At 36.3% G+C, this 23,189-nt stretch overlaps 1 protein-coding gene across 6 annotated transcripts in view; it reads right to left on the bottom strand.

Moving 5' to 3' along the window:
* LOC107873159 (helicase protein MOM1) overlaps window positions 1-19,887 on the bottom strand; it is a 41,497-nt gene extending 21,610 nt beyond the window's left edge. For 3 of the 6 annotated variants that reach the window (XM_016719902.2, XM_016719906.2, XM_016719905.2), the window contains exons 1-10: window positions 19,579-19,887; window positions 17,530-18,063; window positions 14,541-15,108; window positions 13,303-13,387; window positions 12,509-12,648; window positions 12,028-12,221; window positions 11,741-11,871; window positions 11,302-11,562; window positions 10,800-10,946; window positions 1,659-1,910 (exon numbers count right to left, since the gene is read on the bottom strand). In XM_016719902.2, coding sequence (XP_016575388.2) covers window positions 1,659-1,910; window positions 10,800-10,946; window positions 11,302-11,562; window positions 11,741-11,871; window positions 12,028-12,221; window positions 12,509-12,648; window positions 13,303-13,387; window positions 14,541-15,108; window positions 17,530-18,055 — 2,304 coding nt within the window. In that variant the 5' untranslated portion in view covers window positions 18,056-18,063; window positions 19,579-19,887. Of the gene's footprint in view, window positions 1-1,658; window positions 1,911-10,799; window positions 10,947-11,301; window positions 11,563-11,740; window positions 11,872-12,027; window positions 12,222-12,508; window positions 12,649-13,302; window positions 13,388-14,540; window positions 15,127-17,529; window positions 18,064-19,578 lie in introns of those variants that run through there. The other 3 variants (XM_016719903.2, XM_016719904.2, XM_047414926.1) reach the window with 3 other exon arrangements.
* Between the last annotated feature and the right edge of the window lie 3,302 nt (window positions 19,888-23,189).

Below are 23,189 nucleotides of genomic sequence, written 5' to 3'. Positions count from 1 at the left end.
TTATCATAAAATCATGAATATCAGAGAGTAATGTTTGGCCTCTCAACTAAGTCAACACCACACTGAAAATCGTTTGAATAATGGCATTAAAAGCATTCTGGCTACAATATTACAAGGGAATTAGTGAAAGACAACTTTTAGAAACCATTTATAAACTCCAAAGCCACACAACAAATGACAATATCCCAAAGTTTTTTTTTTTACATATAGAGGAATACTGTTTGGCACCAAAGGAATTCAATGCAAGACAAGAGAAGCATGGCACTAAACCTTTTCAAACTGAAGCATTACCTATAACCACAAAAAACAAACATTTAGGTTACTCAAAACGAACATTTCCGAACACAGAGAGATCCCAAAAGTGAATTGGAAGTAACTATCTTGCTGACTAATTCCTACATAACTTTAACATAACTATCAACCAAAAACATAACAAAGTGTAAATTACTTTATTTGAAACAAAAAAAGTCGCTCGACCTGAAAAGTAGCTAGGATACTAAGGGTGACCTTTGAGTTCAGAGGCAGCAAATTTTCCTTAAAACCCCAAATGCTAAAACAGTAACAAGTACAAGAAAGCTTGCACGAGAAAGAAACCAAGAGAGACACTAGAAACACCAAAGCTCGATTCGCATTAACAGAGTTAATACACATCTTGCACCCAAGGGTGTGGCCTAGTGGCCAATGAAGTGAGTTGAAAGCCTGAGGTCTCAGGTTCAAAAAAAAACACTAGGTTGTGATCTCCCCATCTGTCCTAACCTTGGTGGACAAAGTTACCTAATATCTGTTGTTGGTGGTGAGAGGTGGCAGGTATCCTGTGGATTTAGTCGAGGTGCGCGAAAACTGACCCAAACACCACAATTGTCAAAAAAAAAAAAGAGTTAATACACATTCTTTTGATTATATTTTTATAATGTTGAACTCTTAATCTTAATCCCAAGGATTATAGAGGTAGCTCTCTACAAGTACCACACTGACATTAAGACAGGTTGGGAGGAATAGGTAGTAATAAGAATAGCTAAGAAAGAAAATGCATTTCTTAGTTAACATAAGCTTGCTCGTTGTTTGCCTTTCTTTTTCTTTTTAGATCAAGTACACATTGTTTCCCTTTCATATACATCATCACGAACTGACCCCAAATATTAGGTGAAATCCTATTCCTTTTTTTTTGACAAGGATTTTATTTAAAGAGTACCAAGATGGTAACTTCTCAGCAAACGGTATAATCCACAAGGCACCATATACAAATGTTAATGAAACTATATCACTTTGCTGGGGATTTAAAAGTTGCTTCCAGCTAAAATTTAATGGTAAAATTAGCCAAATGAGGAAATTTTAGTTCAGAGTCGCAAGAATCATGCAACTGCTCAAGAGAGAGTTTAAACTTTTAGAAGAGAAGCATGTCTGCATGAATACAGGTCAATTTCCAATAGATTCCAGCTCCTATCCTCTGAGAAGCATGAATCTTCAAGAAAGTGGGAACTAAAAATAACGACCAACTAAATAGGATACGATATAAAAGTAAAATTGAGAACATTTTTAAATGATACACCTCTAGTGCACCGTCCATAGCCCTAATGAAAACATCATCACAAGCTACTAATCTTGGACCTCATTATCTGTCGAGGCCCCGATATAAAATAATCTATTTTAAGCCATACCTCAATGACAGCTTCCAGAGATGATAAAAGCACTTGAAGAATCCTGAAACCACCTTCATCATAGAACTCCAATGACTTGATTCTCCTTCTAGAATCTCTGCGTCCACTGTATACTACAACATCAATACTTGGTGCCCACCGAGTAAATTCAGCTTCCCACTGGAGAAGTGAGCTTGAAGTTGTGACAATAAGGAAAGGACAGCAGACATCAGACAAAGATAAAATAAACAGAACCATCTTCTTTATACGATCCTGCAAAAACAATTATCATATTAGTTGAACTGTATCTTATGTGCCCATAAGTTATCATTTCAGGTTATTGTCTTAAGCTGAAGAACTTAGGAATGGCTTTCTTTTTATATATTAATTACACAGGGATTGTCATACAGGGATTATTTATACAGGGATAACTTAAAGGGGGTTATTAGGCAGAGAATAAATAAAACAAGGATTGTTATCCAGTTTAATAATACAGGAATTGTTTTTAAGGATTACCTATTGTCAGGGCATTTTGGTCTTTAGATACTCTTATCCATGTACTACGGATACACATATTACTTATTCCACCTTCTAACCCGCGTTACTTTTCTTCTTCTCCAATCCATTCCGACCAGTCCATCTCTGGTCAGTCCGTTTCCAGCAAGACCATTTCCTCTCTCCTCTATTTTCTTTTCTTCTCTTCTATTTTCTCCTCTACTCTACAACCGAAAACCCCTCTTCAGTAGGTTCCAGGTCAGATCTGCAAAGGTACCTAAATTTTCAGGCAGCCATCAGAGGGCACGTGAGGCACACATTCTGGCGACAGTAGGTGCAGTGGCAGCGTGTGGCGACATCTCTGACATAGATTCCAGGTTCTATCTTTCTTGAGCTGGCTTTCTTTGCCCACCTATTGATTTTCTTGCTCTTCTCTCGCGTGAATTTAATTAAACCTCACTAGTTATAGCTCTGTATTTGCCTGCTTGTCTATACTTAGGGGTGGCAACATCAGTCCTAAAATCATGACCTGCCCAACCTAAATTTAGGTTTGGGGGGTAATGACCCGCTTATTTTATTAAATTAGCCTATTTTGACCCGCTTAACTCTGCCCACAAAACTGTGTTGATTTTTTTTAATCAGGCAAAACGTATTCTCATCTTATTTGTCCTAAGTCGGGGGTTTATCGGAAACAGCCTCTCTACTTCATCTAAGGTAGTGGTATGGACTGCGTACATCTTACCCTCCCAGACCCCACATTGTGGGAATACACCGGGCATGTTGATGTCGTTGCAAAACGTATTTTCATCCATAAACATGGCCACACATTTGGCCATTTACATGAGGTATACAAAAAAGTAAAGAATCTATAATAATAAATGATTTTCAGCAACTCCAACCATCTCCTATACAAATTGGAATTCTATGGGTGCACCAAAAGAAAATAAGGGACCGGATGCTTCTCCTCAAATGAGAAAAGCTCGATTCTACCCCCAAAAGCTCTCCTATTTCTTTCTCTCCACACGACTCATATCAACGCGAGTGGAACCACGTTCCAAGCCTTGCATCATCTCCTCCTTCCCCGCTATTCCAACTAATCATCAATTCTTTTGCACAAAATTGTGTTGATATGCAGCCCAAATTGATTGAAGAGAAATATTATCTAAGTATTTGTAAACAAAAAATTATTTGATCCCATTGTATAAGAACGAGGGTGACATTCAGAATTGCAACACCTACAGAGGTATCAATCTACTGAGCCGCACTATGAAGGTGTGGGAGAGCTAAGGGTAAGGAGGAAGATGAGGAACATGTTTATTACTGAGAACCAGTTCAGATTCATGTCGGGGCATTCAACTACATAAGCCATGCACCTCATTAGGAGACCGATGGAACAATATAGGAGAAGGAAGCGGGACGTTCACATGGTGTTCATCAACATAGAAAAAGATTATGACAAGGTTCCGAGGGAAGAGGGAGGTTTTATGGAGGTGCGTGGAGGCTACAAGTGTTCTTATGGCGTACACTAGAGTGATCAAGGATACGTATGATCGAGCCAAAACACAGGTAAGCAAAACTAGTGGGTAGGGTGGGTTTGGGGGTGGGAGTGGGAGTGGGGGAGGGGTCCTCAGCATTTCCGCATTTCCAATTGTGATGAGGCTACACCACGAATCAGCTCGTAACCCATTTTCATTTGCCTCAGTGATGAATGAATTGACTCAGCATATCCAACCATAGTGTCTGTTATTTGCTGAGATCGACCAAACAACAAAGACAACAGAGTTAACTCTAAGCTTGAGGTTTGGCGACAAACCCTTTTAAGTCTAAAGTTTCAAGTTTAGCAAGACCAAGACATAATACTTGGAGAGCAAGTTAAGTGACGGAACATATGAGGATATTATGGAAGTGAGGTTTAATTCACAAGTTATCCATAAAAGAATAAGCGTTAAGTATCTTGGGTCTTCTATCTAGAGTAATGGAGAAATCGAAGAAATCGACAAAGATGTCACACAACATATTGGAGAATGGTGGGTGAAATGGAGGCTCTAATCCGGAGTCTTGTGTGATAGGAAATTGTCATCAAAACTTAAAAGGCAAGTTCCACAAACCGGTGGTTAGACCGGCTAAGTTGTATGAAGCGAAATATTGGCTAGTCAAGAACTCCATGTTCAGAAGTTGAAAGCTGCGAAAATGAGGATCTTGAGGTACATGTGTGGGCATGCTAGGAGAGATAAGAATAGAAATGAGGATATCCAGAACAAGGTAAGAATGGCCTCAACGGAGAATTAAGATGCGAGAAGCGGGACTTAGATGGGGTTTCTTTCGTAAGTAAAGATTTTATTTAAAGAATACCAAGATGGTACAGCAAAAGGTACACGAATCAGCAGCAAACTCTAAACCAATACAACATATCATCTCCTACCAAATACAAAAATTCCACATACTATCCATCATATCTAAAGTTCTGCTAATAACACCAAAAATACAGATTTTTAATGCATTTCTTTTTCAACTCTAAAAATCTGTAGCTTCTTCCCGTCAAAGCATGACTTAATCCTTTCTAGCCAAAAGGTCCACATTATGCAATTGGGAATAGTTTTCCATACTGGCTTTAAGCTCTTTTTAACCTCCTGTGATTGCCACACTTCCAACAAACTACTAATTTTCCCTGGTAACACCAATAATATGCTCATTATGCTACAGAAAAATTCCCAACACTGTCGTGAAAATCTGCAATGCAAGAATAGATGTTCAACTGTTTCCTTCTCTAAATTGCAGAAACAGCATCTGCTGCACATCGAAAAACCTCTCCTTTGTAACTAATTTTGTGTTTGGCATGCATCTCTAGCTGCTAACCAACCAAAAAAAAATGTTTTCGTAGGCTCTTTGGTTATCCAAATCATCTTCCATGGCCAGTTAGGAATTTCTTAACGGAGCTGTTGCAACAACATTTTGTAGCAGTTATTGACTGAGAATACCTTGTCCTTACTTTTAACCCAAACCAGCCTGTCTGCTTTGTCTTGTTCAACATAAATTCAGTTGTTGAAGTAGCTGACAAAAACTTTCTATTTCCCAATCATTTAGAAATCTTCTAAAAGTAATATTCCATCCAGATGCAGAATTAAATTCTGCGATACAACCCTCTTTATTCAAAGCACAATTGAACAAGACAGGAAATCTGCTTTTGAAACTTGATTTCCACACCAAGTGTCCATCCAAAATTTAATCCTCCTACCATTTCCCACCTCCAATCTAGTGAACTGTAGCAGTACATCCCACCAACCCCCACAAGTTTTTCAGCTGTGAAGGAATTTGTTTCTATCCTACCTTTGAATCATATATTGCATCCAGAACTTGCTGCCAAAACTCATCTCTTTCCTTGCTATATCTCCAGAGCTATTTAAAAAGTAAACTTTTATTACACATTTTCAAATTCCTTGCCCCAAGTCCACCATCCTTTTTTTCTTTAATAACCATTTGCCCACTTGATCAGATGAGTCCTTTTTTTTTTTGAGCCCCATCCCATGGGAAGTTTCTCCTTATAGAGTCTATCTTCTTTTCAACTGTTATAGGCATACTGAATAAAGACATAGTGTATGTGGGAATTCCATCCAAGACACTGTTGATAAGAATTAGGCCGCCCCCAAAGATAGGAGGTATTCTTTTTCCCATGGAGTGAACTTATTCTTGCATCAATCAACGATCCCCGCCAAATGCTACTGTCCTTTCTTTTTGCCCCTAAAGGCAGCCCCAAATAGGCAGTAAGAAGTTCTCTACTTTACAATCCAGACTGTCGGCCAACTCTTCTATATTCTCATCAGCATTTATACTGAAGATGCTAATTTTGGCCAGGTTAACTCGTAGCCCAGTGATTGCCTCAAAACAAAAGCAACACCCTTCTCAAATGTAGAATATGATCTCTATCAGCTTCACAAAACAAGAGGGAGCCATCGGCATAGAAAATAAGTATGATTTAAGTATCATACCATCCTCTTCATTTCTGCCAATTTTGAGCCCCCTAATCCAACCCGGGATTTCTTCCTTCCTCAACATATTGTTGAGGATTTCCATTACCAAAACAAAAAGATAAGGTGACAGAGGATCTCCCTGTCTAATACCTCACCTCTATGAGAGCTGTAGAATCCTTGAGGGTTACCACTGATTAAAATGGAAAACTTCACTATTGAAATGCAAAACCTTATCCATTTTTGTCCATCTCTCACAAAATTCATCAACTTTAACAATTCTAGTAAGCAGTGTCAATTAACATGATCATACGCCTTCTCTAGATCAATCTTGCAAGCCACCCCTTTTTCCTTTCTCTTGAACAGATTATCTAGACTCTCATATGCTACCGGGGGTGGGGTTCGGGCATGTGAAGAGGAGATGCAAGGATGCACAGTGCGGATGTGTGAGGGGTTGGTTTTGGATGATTATAGGAGAGGCAAAGAAGGTCGAGGAAGCATTGGATAGAGTGACTAGTACATGATGCAGCTCCAGCTTACCAAGGACGTGACCTTGGATAGAAGATTATGGAGGACATGGATTACGGTAAAGGATTAGTTAGGTAGTTGAGGGTTGTTATGGCCTAAGTTGCTTGGACTCGAGTGCGGGTGTCGGACACAGGCGCGGATCCGAGTGTCGGATCCTTCATGATCGAATTTTTGAGATTCAGGGATATGGATCTGGATACGGATACGGGTGCGGGGACTCGGCAAAAAGAAACAAAAATTTATACATATAGTTCAAAATTGACAAGTATTTTAAAACTAATAAAAAATGAGAATATTAATATGTTCAATATATACTTACGCTAAATTTAGTTTCATTAAAGAATGTGTGCTTTCAAAGCATATACATTAATCTTTAATTTATAATTAAATAATTATAATATTTATCCTTATTTTATAAACTCTAATTAATATACAATGCTTATTTCATTTAATCAAAATAAAGAAAAATTATTTATTCTTAATAATAAATAATCAAAGATGCAATTATTTAATATGGAAAGCTTATCTCATTTAATTAAAAAAATTATAATGTTTATTCTTAATAACAAATAATGAATGTGGCAGCTATTAAAGGAGTGCAGGTCAATTAGAAAACAAATAGTGTTAGGTGACTGAACAGTCGTCTTCTTCATCTTTTCCTCTGCTTCGTCTTCTCTCCTCCATCTTCGTCCCCAACTACATGTTTTGCAATCTTTTTTTGTTCAATACAATACAATATCATGATGCGCACAATCTAGTTGTCCACCATGGCACCATGGCACCGACAATTCTCGGCTTCAAAAACCTGTAACATCGTGAACACTACCTTCAACAGCCACTCGAACAACAAGATTTACCAAGAAAAAAGCTTCAAAAGAGGCAGAAGGACTGGCATAAATTACTATGTAGCGGCAGAATTGAAGGTATTTTGTTTCCGAGCTATTCAAATCTTTACCTTGAGATATCAATTTTTAAATTTTTCTTCGAATTGTTGGTCAACACACCCGATCTTGTTTGACCGGATCCGACACAGATCCCGCACCCTTACTCGTGTCAGTGTCGTGTCGACACGGGTGCGGCACCGAAATTGCCGAGTCCGAGCAACTTAGGTTATGGCCATGGATCGAAGCTACCAGTCTATTGCTTCATCTCTGATAGAACATGTCTTCAAAGCCATAGGAGATCACTGTGGAGGATGGGTGGAAACAGAGAAAAACTTCTCTAAAGAATCATCTAAAATGGTGAGAATTTATATTAAAGGAGATGATGAAAGTCCCTAAGGAGGTGATCATTCCAAATAAGGGTCTTAGTTTTCATAAATGTCCATTTGGTGTGAATTGCCACCAAGGCTGTTCTCCATAGAAGAAGCAGAGCCTCTGAGCCTCTGAAAACCTTTCAGCCAATAAAGCATTTTATCAAGGAGCGCAGGGTAGGTATCTGTATTATAGAAGTGGGGTGCACGTAAACATGTGCCTAACTTAAAATTCAAGTTAAGTAAGAGGGAGGCTACATGGCAACAACTAGAGGGCCAAATATTTAAAGGAGTCGAGTTCTGGGTAACTCAACAACCCAAGTGCCCCAAAGAGGTGATGGAACAAAGGTTTCACATTAGGCTCGATTTGATTTACTAAAGCCGAGCTATTAAACTAGGTCTCCACTTCTATCTCTAACAGAATGGACACAGTGCTCATTAAAATTGAGGCAAACAAGTCCGCTCTTGTGAACTCCTTACGAAGTTCTGGAAAGATGGATAACGAAGAAAGAGAAGAATCTCCATCAACCTCAATTTCAGGAAACAATGCAGCTGGTGATTTAAGAAGAAGCTGATGATACGAAGATGCCACGACTAACATCGAAGTAAAGGCTGCACAAATTAACATCATAGGGGACAAAAAAGACATGCATATGCTTGAGTCTACATAGACAGGCATCCGGTAAGTTGAGGAAGCAGAACCATTGAAGATAAAGTTGCAGGAGAGAAGATAAAGGGAGAAATGGATGCATCTTTATGGTTTCATCAGAATGCGATAAAATTAAGCAAACAAATTGGGGTTGATTTGCATGGATGTAAAAAGGACGCACGAGCTCTATTTATGAAAATCGATAGTTTCAGGAAAGTAAAGAGACAAGAGACCAAACCTTTAGTCACAGTGACTCCCAAGAAGTATATAAGGACTTGTGGGCATTTGGGAGCTAGTGGAACTAGGGGTAATCTTTTCTTCTTTGTTTCAGAAGAGAAAAACAATTGATGTGGGGTAATATAATGATATGGAACAGTAAAATATGGAAGGGGAAGGTTCTTATTCTTTGACATGCAGATTTAAGTATCAAAACTTAGGATTTCAATTGGCACAGAACAGGGACTTATGCTCCAAATTGCGACAGCTAAAGACAAGAAGTTCGGTTGGAAATTAGAGCTCTAATGATTTTTTACAGGACCTTGGGTGGTAGGTGGAGATTTTAACATAGTCAGATTCCCCTCTGAATAGAGTAACTGCACTAGATATACCAAATTAATGAGTCACTGAAGATATGGAGCTAATTGATCATCAGAGAAGGAAGAAATTACACATGAACCATGGGGGTGGGGGGTTTTGGGGGGAATAGATGGTAGACATCATCCAGAATTGATAGGTTCCTTATTTCTTTCAGGAATATCAAACAAGAAATCCTGGCCAGCATTTGTTCTGACCATACTCCATTAGTTTCACAGTGCAAACTGTGGTAGCAGGGAACAAAATAGATCATATTTCATCCTTTATTATAAGGAAGACCCGAGATTACATTCTCGCTTTCAAAGGGAAATTGAAATAATGGAGCTTAAATGACTATGGAAATCTGGAGATGAGGAAAATATATATTCAGATTGGATGTTATTCAACAAGAAAGGTGTCTGAATGAGGAGGAAATAATCGAAAAAGCACCTCTTTATGGAATTTGAAGAGTGATAAAAGGGAAAAAATAGCCTGGAGCAGAGATCCTGGGTGTTGTGGCTCAAGCAGGGAGACAAGAATACAAAGTGTTTCCAAAGAAGAGTCAAATGCACATAAAAGGAACAATGACATTGACCAAGCATCAAACGAGAACTTCAAAATTATCAATCAAACTTGACATTCAAATCCTTTTAACTGCTTTACAATAACAACATACGCAGTGAATTCCCACAAAGTGGGTTTTGAGGAGGGTAAAAAGTGTACGTAGTCCATACCAATACCACTACCTCAGATGAAGTAGAGAGGTTTCCGATAGACCCCCGGCTCAGGACAAACACCACCAGTATAAAAAACAAAAAACATAAAAACACACAACAGAATGATAAAAGAAACAAGACACCCATAGATTAATACTAGAAACTATCTATCTGAAATCACCAAAACACCACGAACAAAAAACTACAAGAATGCGTAACACTATGACTACAGACACAACTACACATAAAGCACTCCTCCCTACTAGTAAGGACGCACTCCTCCCCACTAACCCTCTATCCTAATCCACGTCCTCCATATCTTCTTATCAAGGGACATGTCCTTCGTAAGTTGCAATTGCTTCATGTCATGCCTAATCATCTCCCTCCAATATTTTTTCGACCTACCTCTACCATGCATGAAACCACTCATAGCCAACCTCTCACACCTCCGTACTGGGGCATCCGGGCACCTCCTTATCACATGTCTAAACCATCTCAACCTCACTTCTTGCATCTTGTCTTCCACTGAAGCCACTCCCATCTTCTCTCGAATAATCTCATTTCTAACTTTATCTCTCCTACTAAGTCCACACATCCATCACAACATCCTCATCTCCGCCACCTTCAACTTTTGGATGTGGGAGTTTTTAACTGGCTCACACTCTGCTCCATACAACATAGCTGGTCGCACTGCCACTCTGTAGAACTTAATTTTAAGCTTAGGAGGCACCTTCTTATCACAAGACTCCCAAAGCGAGCCTCTATTTCAGCCACCCTGCACTAATACGGTGCATGACATCCTCGTCAATCTCCCCATTCCCCTGAATCATAAACCCTATATACTTAAAACTATCTCTAAGGGCTTGAGAATCCAGCTTCACTATCATGTCTGCCATCAGTCATCCATTATTGATTTGCACTACATAGAATGTTCAGCAGTATTCTTTCCCACCTAGAAGAGCATATCCTGTAAAATGAACTCACCTGGTCATCAAAGACAGCGGTGTTTTGGCACTTCAACCAACACTCGCGTAGCTTGTTCACATTGTTCAGCACATTCGAATCTGTTATAAGTGAACCTCCAGCAGAAAGTTCTGATAGTTTGACGAGTGGTCCCTTTTGATTCTGCAGCTGCAAGAGAAGATTGCAATTAATATTACAAAGTTGACGGCTACTACCACCAATATATATGACATGAAGCACACAAACACATAACAAATTTCTTCTGGACTACTCATTCAAAATATCCCCAAACAACAACCAAAATTTTATGTTTAGCGTAGGGACTTCCTACCGTTTATGTCAATGGCAGCAGGAAACTGAGGTTGCATACATATTAGAGCAAAATTTAGGATTTATAAGTTACAAAACCAACTAGTACAAGGCACTAAAAAGTACTTTAGCAACATCAAGATACTTATCACTTATCAGATTAAGAAGTGAAATCAGTGGCATAATTTTCAAGTAATATCATGAAAATAAGCACCTTGTCAATTCCCCGTTTTGCCTTTTCACGACGAATATTGAAATCTTTAATGAGGCTTTCACCATGCTGTGACTTCAGAAAATTAGCATTCTCCAATTCCCATGTAGCATACTCATAACCAAGTCCCTTCCATTTCACAAGCCATTCAAACAGGCATTTGTTATTATCACCTGCATCTTGACCATTCAGCTTGGAGAACATCAGTGATCTTTTCTTCAAGAGACGATGTGGCACTGTCCACTCTGAGATCCACCTCACATCCTAAAATGATGAAGAAGCTGTTACTCGTGAGAACTCCAAAAAAAGTATTTTTTATGATAAATGGATATCATTCTTTGCATGTGTTTGTGCAAATAATTATCCATTTAGTCAAGTTGGCAGAAAATATGAAGAGAAGAAAAAGAAAACATATAAAAGTCTTCAACTAAATAATTCCGACCTGATTCCTATGATTATAGTTTGCAATAAGCAATGGTGCATCAATAAGCAACTGTGCCTCTGCAACCCAACAATTGTGTGCATGAGCAAGACCATGGTATTTCACAAGATACTGCTTCTGCCTATACGTTCCTAAAATAAAAGCAAAGAAGAAAACAAAATAGTAAAGAGCAAGAATCAACAGAAGGCGAGCAATATTAAAAGATGTAACACAGGTCAATAACTAGTCATAGCTCATATTCACAGCTCCAGTACAAATGTCTTATGTAATAAACTTTTACATCAAACCTTTCGCACCTGCTACTTCCACTTCTCTAACATCCAAAATTGATTCAACTCCTTCCGTCACTGAATGCACACCAGATTCAATCTTTTTCTTGACACACAAGTTACAATGCCAAGCTCCTGGTGGAAAATCATCTAGTGGAGGAACTAAGCAAGAGAGATGATAGCATCTCCTGCAACCTCTTCCATTGCAGATCCTGAAAAGTATGTTGAGTGCAAATGATAAAAATCAAGACATAAACATGGCCATTCTAAGCCAGGCTATTGTGCTAGCTGACAACGATTAATGCATAACCCAAATGGAAAAATCATTGTGGGGTGCATCCACAATCCATTAATTAACCAGAAAAAAAATTGGCAACAAAATAAAAACAGAATAAAGCAAATGTGTTTAGGTTAGGTAGAGCTGATTTTTTTCTCAGTATGACATGAAAGATCTTTATTGACCATCACATAATTGTGCATAATTGCAAATGGTACCCACAGCATCTTTCCACCTTGCTTGCATGTGGCGCACATTTTTTCGTCACTGCCCCTTTGAGAAACTGAAAGTGCCTCGTTCAATTGTATATTGCATCCTTCTCTGGAATCGGAAAGACTTGCAGCTTCAGAACCAACTCTATCCTAAAATGAAATGCGTTTGAGCATAAGAAAATTATTAAATATTGAGAAAGCAATTCATAACAATAAAATAACAGTCTGAAATAATTGGTTACAAGAATATGCAGAGCTGCTAGCCACATGACAGAAAATGGCTTTATTCTGATATGTAAATCCCCTTTGGTAAATGAAGTGGAGCACAAACAATTAGAATAACTGATAATTGAACTAACATGACCCATTACCTGTTAAGAGAAAGTGGCAAGGACATGATGCTCATACTACAAAGAAAAAAGAATAATAAGAACAAACTGACAGCTAGTTGGCGATTTAGGACTTCCCAGTTTTTGACAACTGAAAAGTTTCTCAAAGTTGACTACCATACAATATGTGTTGTATTCAACTGCTCTTGTATTTTTGTCACATGTTGTATCATCTAGGATATGTGTGTATTTGGTGTTTAATCTCCAAATCTTTCTCCTTTTTTATTGACCATAATCTCCCAATCTTATAACCAATTAACCATTAACTGCTTTTCTTTGCAGTCACCGAAAAACTTGTTGCACACATTGTATATGGATACTATAGTAAACTTAGATAGTTCATTGGGTCTTTACGACCCTCGCATCTACTATGAATACAAGATGCTTCAACTTCTCCACGTCTAAAGGCACGAACCTTGAGACTAGAAAGGTTACTGTAATCCCTGCCCGACAGTCCAGCACATGAGCACAGCTCCTCCTCTGGCGAGTCATGATTTAACCTGCAAGTTATGAAAGGAAAACAGTAAACAACTACATAAGTAAAACATAGAAGCTTTAAACCGCAATTTGTCTCTTACAGATGGAAGTACAGACTGAATGACTGATAACCTAATAAATCTATCCAAGGCCCAAAAGTAACAATACATCAAAAGATGAGACAGGGTTGCTCAAGTGGTAAGCACCCTCCAGCTCCAACTCTAAGGTTGTGGGTTCGAGTCAACAAGGAGTCAGAGAGGGAAGCTCCTGGGGAGGGATTAAGAGAAAATTAAAAAGTAATAATATATCACCAATGTGATGAATAAAAGGCGATAGGATGATTCAGAAGTGCGGAGAAATCCAAGAACAATGATGTCATTGCCAAAGTTTAAACCTAGTAAATATTTATTTTATCCCAAAAAGGCAAAAAGGATCAGTTGGGCTACTTCATCTTGGTCTTAGGAAGCATATTGTTGTCTATCATTCCTGAACTGATGCTTTGGAAAAGAAATAGCAGTCTAGATGAACAAAAACAATATCCAAAAAAAAAAAGAGAAACAAATCCATTCTTACACCAATTGAGTGCGGTATTGACAAAATACTTGGAAACATCTCAACACAACTAAGGTCAATACACTTGCAGGATCTACACACATTTAAACATTTGACCCACAAGAAATGGATATGATTAAATCCTCTAGGTCCATCACGAACTTCATGATTTGGTGGGTCATATGAAAAAAGAATGTTCGAGTATTTGGCACAGAAGGAAAATTTAGTTAATCTTAGAGACAAGTGTATACTTCTTACAGAGCCACAGCAAATGTGTTTTAAGTTGACTTCCTCAGTTCTTTACACACACTGTAACGTTAATTTTTGGATCTACTTTTCTCCTACTGCTGGTTTACACCAATAATATTTTAACGTTACCTATAAAAATAAAGCACTATGAAGAGAGAAATTTTGGGTGTCATCTCCAGAATACTTTATAAGTCAAGTGCAACATTGACCTGCATGTAATACGTTTGAGTCTTAGCATAAGTGACACCTAAAATATCTAAAGGACATCGTACTTTTAAGTTTTAAATGTGATGATTCACTATGCTAAAGTCAAGTTATTATGGCAGCGCAGTATTGGTAGAAACAAAATGTAAATAGAAAGAGAAGAAAAGTCACCTTATCTGTCTAGAGCATGAAGCACAAGTACCACCTTCACCAAGCTTTTCAAGATCACCTAATGGTGGAGGAGACACTTCAGCCAAGTCACACGTATCATTATGTGTCTCAGAACAATTAGCAGTACCTATTTCACCACTCTTCAGGATAATATCACCATTTGTAGAAGTGGAACATGTCAACTCAGCGATATGCAAATTATCCTCAAGCACAGAGCAACCCTCTGGAATCATTTCAGAATCACCAGAAATTTCTCCCACTGTGCAACCATCTTTAGATACTTCCGAACCATTTTCTGCAGGAAGAGCAGCAGATTTTTCTGTTGGACAGCATCTGCGGTTTGAATACGGTGATTCCCCTAAATCATTTACCGAAGCATCTGCTGCAGAAGCTTCTAAGCTAGAAATGGACCTTGCAGAAGCAACAGCATCAGGATGTTCTTTCAGATCTTTTACAACTTTTTGATGAGATCCATTATCCCCGTCAATTGGCTTGCAATCTGCCTCATCACTGTCAATGCCTTCAACTATTGATGACTTCTTTGGGCTTTCCAACTTGTCCTTACTTTCTATTCAGGAGAAAGCATCTACATCAGTATAGAAATTCAGCAATTCAAAAAAACCCAAAATAAGACAATGCCAATTCAGTTAGCTTTAAAACATCACTCTCAGCATTGAAATTATAAAATACAAAGATAGCCCCCACAAAGTTGTCCAACTTTTCATTTAGACACCTTATCTGAGGGTTGACCTATGGAAAACCTAATGTTAAGTCAAAAATGTGTCCTATTAACCACTAGCTAATAACATGGTACAATAACTAACTTTAAATTATGCATGTACATATCCAATGACACATGTCAATACAAGCAAAATACATAACTATTTCATTTTTATTTTTGCTTTTCTCATGCTTCTTCTCTCTCAGCATTTTGACTTCTATCTCCCAAAAACCCCTAAAAGGACCAATCAGAAAAAGAAATAAAAAAACACTAAAAGATTCACCATTTTCACTGCCATTAGAAGCCAACTTGAGGCTTTTCTAGCTTCTTCAGTCATCATCATTTGTTATGATAGACAATAAGTCGTCCTCGCTCAACCACCTGAAGCACACAGCATCGCTAAATACTTCCTTTCCACCACCAGAAAATTCCACACTGTCCATACTCCAATCAAAAACAAAAACAGCAAAACATCATAGCTTCTAAAACCTCTCAAACACAACACTTACCTTCCTCTCATAGCAACACCCACATATACCCAAGACTCATCTTTATAATTTCTTCAGCTAAGACGGAACAATAAAAACTCGCCTTCACCGCACCTTCTTGAAACCCATACCACCTGAGATTCTCTTACACTCCATCCATAGATACTCTGAGCACACAAATCCAAAACACCATCTGAGTTACAGGCCCCGGATATGGATCTAGTTATAGGATGCTGAAATATTGAATGTAATGTTTTCTTTCTACGACCTATGGTGCTGATTCATTAAGAGAGAACCTGCAGTCTCTTGAGTTTGAAGTACTCAAAAACTTTATAATTTTCTTCTTACCTTTCATAGAATAAACATAGTGTTTAAATACAATTATGATGAGATAACTACCCCTATAAACTAGGAAATACTTCCTAATATTACTGGAATGAGAAACTGCAAATTACTACAAAGAAGTAACTACCACTGGACTAAGAAACTACAATTAATTAATACAAAGAAATAACTACTCGTCTACTGCAAATAACTTCTACTGTTAACCCTTGGAGACTAAGGAGTGATGACATCCTGCGACAGACTATATATAGTACATAAAACACATGCACGCCCCATTCACCTAAAAGACCAGGACTGCTCCATTTTCTTGTAAAACCCCTCCTGCTACCACCACTAAATGCCACTTGCAGCCCCCATAACAGATATGAATATGCACTACACCTCTACACAACAGAAACAGGCAACGGAAAGCATTTTTGGCCTCATACCTGAAGCACCAGAACTTATACCAGACTTTACTCCCCAGAAAAGATAAAACTGAGATGAGGGAAGGCAGTGACATATCTAGGCAGGGACTTGAGTTCACCTGCATCCATGCTCCCCTCCCTAGATCATGTAGAGTGATGCTATTTTTTCCAACATACCTCATTAAATATATGTGTGTGTGTGTGCACCCAAGCTAAAAGAGTCGTGGTTATTGGGTACACCACTCTAAGTTGGCCGGGGGGTCAAATCCTATGTTCAGCTTGTTGATTTTTCCTTTACCTTTCAGAAATTGGGCCAAACCATGGGAATAGACATGTCCTTGCGTTATAATTTACTACTTTCTTTTCTTCCTTTGTTTGGTTTATTCTTCCAAAATATCCAAGTCTAACACATCAAAATCCCTACTCTACTTTTGTCACGGAAAAATTTTATACAATTAAACCAAGAAATATCAAAACTAGTAGCAATTAAGGATGTACATAGTCAATGGACTTAATGGATCCCGGCTTTTGACATGAGTTCAGATATATATGTCAAAAATTAAAAACCTATAAATTCGAATGCTTAATGAGTTTGATACTAACAAACCAAAGGTGCCCATCAAATTTATATCCTGAATTCACCTCTTCGTAATAATGCACTTAACTTCTTGAAATCGTGGATTCTCCCCTAAGGGGAAGGGGCGGCGAAAGGAGATTTTTAAATCTTTTTGGCTCAAATGCTTTTTAAAATATTTTGGGATGCCACGTGTTGTTGTTTCATTGGCTTCTTTACCATGTAACTGTGTCTCGATAACACGTTTTAATTTTTTTTTAACTTTCTCGAGGTGTCTCCAATCTAATAGGCAGATTATGCACATAAATCTGCTGGTCAATATGTCATGACTTCAGTTAAGGTGTCTAACTGAAAAATTAAGACAACTTTGAGGGGAAACAAAGGAATAAATTAACAAGAAAGTGTAGCCCTTGTTATAGAATTGATGAGAGCTACAAGAGGGAGATCAGTCTACCTGGTGCAATATATCTCTTTCTTTGCTTTTTGAACAATGCCTTATAAGTACGGGCATCCATTGTCTTCCTTTTCAAGCCAACAGAAGCTGCACCATTTTCCCTGCTAGTGCTATAACTTTCAGCTTCCATTATCAGCTCCTTCACACTTTTCTCTCTTTTTTCCTTCTTTTTGACAGATGAATCGGATCCTCTTCCCAAGTAACTTGATCTTGACGAACTGGATGAGGCAGGTTTCTTACCCCTGTCAGACCTTCTTAAAGGGCTTGGAGAATTCGGTTTCTCAATTAATCCAGCTCTCCTCTTAACAGTTGGCGGGCTTGGTGGCTGCTTCTCAAGACGCTTGGACTTCGTTGTACTTGATGGGCTTGAAGCTGCTTGCTTTGTTTCTCGACCTGACCTTCTTAAACTGGATTTATCTGTCTTCCCAGAGCCAGAACTTAGTGAACCTTTATCAGACTGTTTGTTCTTTGATTTATTGCTCTCAGTATCCTTATTTTTCCTCCCAGACCGAGTATCACTAGCCATCCGTTCAGCTGTAAACAGTAAATCATAAATCAATGCAGATTATTCTTGTAGTACCCATTATCCACACTATAAACAACAGGCATGAGAAAAGAAAGACCTCCTGATGACAATTAAGAAAGATAAAAAATATGAAGAGCATGATAGTGATACCATCTCTTAATCAGCTATATACAAATTACTCAAGTTGGCAGAATTATGCCATATTTAACAGTCTAACAAAACAGTTATCCTGTGAAGCATTTCATTCAGTTGGACCAGTAAAACAGCTTTCCCCACCCACACCAGTTCACCTACATGCAGTGGTGGAGCCAAGAATTTTTAGTAGGGGATTCAACAGCTACTATATATACACAAAAAAAAAATGACCTTGTATAAATAGGTGTAATTTTCCAGCGAAGGGGTACGGAAAAACCTCCCTTACGACCCCCCACACCCTGGCCCCCTAGCTGTGCCCATGTCTACATGCCGTATTCTTCAAAACAAAAAGAAATTACTAAATTCCTACATCAAAATACTTTCTTCAACAAAAATTAGCTTTAAAAACAAATGCCTGAATATTCAATATTCTAAATCAATACAGTCTGACCGACAAGATAAGGTTTGGCTGCAACAGTAATCAATCAAAGGTCATAGATTTCTTTTCTTCTTCTTAACTAGAAAAGAAAAGTACGAAAATTTCATTAAATTTGTTTAACCACAAAGGTTTACTATCTGCATATATGTTCTGAAGGAATATAACAAAAATAACAACAGTAAACCGTAGTATCATTAAACCCCAGATAATTAGAAACTATGGTCTCAATGCTGAAAATGTAGAAATAATTATCAATACTTTATCTAATTCACATATTAACCAAAAACCAACTTCAGACTGAAACACCCACCATCCCAAAAAAAAAAAAATATTAAACCTTCCAATTGTGCAATATGTGTCATATTATATTAAAACGATTGGAACAACAACGATACTCCCAGTGAAATCCCACAGGTGGGGTTTGGGGAGGGTAGAGTGTACGCAGACCTTACTTCTACCTCGTCGAGGTAGAAAAGTTGTTTCCGAAAGACCCTTGGCTCGAGTACATCAAATCAAAGTAGATGTGATAGGGGAGAAAACGACACTGAAGAAAACAATTGCAGCAACACCAACAACATAGTGCAATAACTGAAACACAATAAATGCATATAAAAAAGGAAATCAAAAGCAATACACTACAAAAATAAGGCTATTACTACGACAGCCAACGCTCCACACGACCCACTACCTTTCTATCCTAATTCGGGAACTCCACACCCTCCTATAAAACATTGGAACAAAACCAAAAATCAGAGGGCTAAGATTAGCTCAATTTCAAGAACCGAATCCCGCTCAGACAATGCAAGAATTACATCTTCAATCAAAATTCCATCTTGTCACCAAATATATCAAACGGTAATTTTCCAATTAGATTACAAGAAATATCATAAAAGTCACTTAAAGAACAATGCATGAAAATTGCTAATACAAAAAAAAAAAAAAAACTTACATCAAAAAACCCTAAATCCTTTACTGTCTGAAGCAACAAAAGTTTCAATGAAATTGCTCTGGAAAAAACCCTAATTACAACCAATAAACTGAAATTTTTCGACCGAATTAACAACGAGACATCATAGTCCCCAAGGATTTCTTTTCTCCTAGAAATAAACGAGTCCTTAAGCTGCTGGCACAAAGAGGGGAAAACAGAAAATAGCCAGACTGCAAAGGGTGAAAAGAAGGTTGGGCGTCTTAATTTTCCAATTTTGGCCTCATTAAATACGTGGAAGTGGGACACGAGAATAAACTGGAAAAAAAAAAGACTTTAAAAGTACCAAAAAGAAAAAAGGAAAAAAGTACACAAACCATTGTAGAAGCAAATTAATTATGCTAATTTGGGGTGAAAATCATTTCCCCCTCAATTTTAAATTACGCTAATTTGGGGTGAAAATCATTTCCCCCACAATTTTACTTTAAGGGTGTGTTTGGTATGATGGAAAATATTTTCTGAAAAATATTTTTCTATAATATTTTCCTATTTTTCTTTGTTTGGTTGCAATTAAATGTTTAAAAAATATTTTCTACAACAACTCATTTTTCTCAATTTGAGGGAAATTGACTTCCCTCTCATTGTCCTCAATTTGAGGGAAATTGACTTTCCTCATGGGCCAAGAAAGTTATTTTTCAGAAAATGACAAATGTGACTAATGATCCTACCTCCACCCCTCTTCCTCACCCCTACAACACTCATATTCACATGACTCAAAATATTCACATTTCTCAAAAATTTACATTACTCAGAAATATTTTTCACTGTGCTTTACTTCAATTTTTTACTGCTTGAAATAAAAAATAGTGAAGCCTGAATTTTTTTCATTTTCAATATTCGTTGAATGTATTGTTATTTTCATATGCATAGAGGAAGATTTACCTATGTTACTTTTGCTAATTGCATATTTCATTTTGTCATCGATGTAACTTGTTTCACGGGGTTGAATAAGTTTGTCGTTCCATTTGTCCTGACAAAATATTGAAAAGTGTCTCCTATATTTGCTAATTAATAGTTGTTTAAATTTAGTGATTGTTATATTTTAGTATTCAATATTGATAGTATTTGTTATGCTTAAATTAGTTCTTACAAGTTGTTGAGTTGCTAGAGGTGCTGATATACTAGTTAACAGTTAGTAGTATTTTCTAAAAAAAAAAAATTCACTCACCAATCAAACACTAGAAAATATTTTTCTAAAAAGTAGTCTCTACTCACCAACCAAACACCATAAAATATTTTTCGAAAAATATTTTTCACTCACCAACCAAACATGAGAAAATAAGTAGAAAACCAAAAATATTTTCCACTCACTAACCAAACATGAGAAAATAAGTAGAAAACCAACTTATTTTCCAAGAAAATATTTTCCATCATACCAAACACACCCTAAAAATCACTCTCCCCTCAACTTTAAACAATAAGTATTGTTCCTTTTTTCCTACTTGTCTTTTTTAAATACTTATTTTACCCTTACACTATTAATCTTTATTTTTTTACCTCTTAAAATTATTATATTTTTAATATATATAGTAAATTTTTGTAAATAAAAAGAAAATTATTTTCTAGATAAAAGTGAGAAACATATATTAAGTATATAAGTTAGTGATGTTCTAAATGAAATAAATGACCATGATATACAAATTTATTTATTAATAATAATTAAAACCGTAATATCTATTCATACTAGTGAAAATAACAAATAAAAATAATTTTATAAACATATTCCAATGCATGTAATATAATAACATATAACAAAAATGGAGATATATTTTATACTAAATTAATTCAAAAGTTTACTTATATTATAAATATATACTCCCTCTGTTCACGTTTACTTGTCACTATTTGGCTTTTTTAAGTCAACCTATATGAACTTTGACCAACATTTTAAGATATATAATTTAATATTTAAATTTAAAATTTAGATGATCAGAAAATATATGAAAAATGTTATAAGTTGCAATCCTTCTTCATATTAATAAAATGAAAAATATATCTTAAAATATTTGTCAAAATTTATGCAGATTGACCTGAAAAAATGCAAAGTGATAAGTAAAAAAGAACAGAGGAAGTATATTGAAACTCATGTGCATATATATATATATATATATATATATATAACACTTAATGCATGTAAAATAAGAGATAAAGTACAAGGTATCCCTAAACTATATCTGAAGTTGGTATGACATACTTAAACTTTAAAGGGGACCTATTACCACCTAAACTCATTTTTATTGATCTGGCCATCAAGTATCAGAATATTTTTATACTCCTTTTTGGGGAAAAAATACTTGTGTGTTATCTCAATAAAATAATAATCATAAAAAATAACATTAACTTTTGTGACAAAGTTCATTAAAATGGTTAAACTAAAAAATTTAAATAAAAATATATAAATACTTAACTTAAATAAATAATGTATACTATAAGAAGATATTGCTAGTGCCAAGATTAAAATAGACATTGTCAAAATAAAAGGGGAATGCTTATTATTCAAAGTAGAGGGGGAGTTTGATTTTTAAAGTAAACTTGATGGGTAAAATGATTTTCACCCTGCTAATTTGCCACAAGTGTTTGTTTGGATGATGGTTTGATAATATGATATTGTATCATAACTAGAAAGTTTATTAAAATGTCTTTAATTATTATAAATATTAAATTTATTAATAAAAAATTTTTCTTTTTGCTAATTTATCACAAATTATACCATGTAAATATATAAAATTGTTAAAATTCATGTTAACTCTAAAAAAAATCAATAAAAGAGTAGATCAAATTAAATATAATCGAATTCATTTTTTACAGTAACAAATTTCATTTTATTTTGGTCTTTTAAAGACGTGACCATCAACGACAAGTACAAAATTTGAATGCAAATTTTGTGTATACTACGAGAGTGTTCAGTATGAAATCCCCAAATAGAAAAGTTAGGAAAGTAAATTATTTTTTACTTATTTTCTTGTATTCGTTACACAATAGAAAATTTTTTTCTAAAAATATTTTTATATATTTAACACAAAATAATGAGAATGAATACAATAAGAGGGTGAGTAAGAAAAAATATTAATTTTAAAAATAAAAATTATTTGTGGGGTGGGGTGGGGGGCGAGGTAAAGGGTAAGTAAGAATACAAGTTTTGAATTTGTTTTATGAAATACATTAAATAAAATTGTGTGGAGAGGACGGAGCAGGAGGCTGATAGGGAGTGTGAAATTTAAAAAATAAAAAGATGGTGCTGCTAGGTGGGGGTGAGGTTGGGGTAAGAAAAAGTTTTGAAATTTTTCAAACAATAAATTTTTTAAAAAAATGGATTGTGGGTGTGGGGGTAAAGGTAGAGAGTGAGATAAGAATAAGTTTTTAAAAATTTTTAAAATGACATTTTAAAAAACTATATTTTTTTCGAGGGTGGGATGGGGGTCGGGGTAGGAGATGAAGTTAAATAATACAGGATAAAGGATAAAGTAATATTATATAATATTAAGTAAGGGCATACTTGAAAAATAAAATAAAGAAATCATGGGATACCATCAAATCGGTGGTTACATAAAGTGAGGATTTTCATGGTTACTAAA

This window comes from Capsicum annuum, chromosome 6 (genome assembly GCF_002878395.1).
Source record: "Capsicum annuum cultivar UCD-10X-F1 chromosome 6, UCD10Xv1.1, whole genome shotgun sequence".
Taxonomy (NCBI): domain Eukaryota; kingdom Viridiplantae; phylum Streptophyta; class Magnoliopsida; order Solanales; family Solanaceae; genus Capsicum; species Capsicum annuum.
Note: the sequence above shows the minus strand (reverse complement) of the source record. Positions and strands in the feature narration are given on the sequence as shown.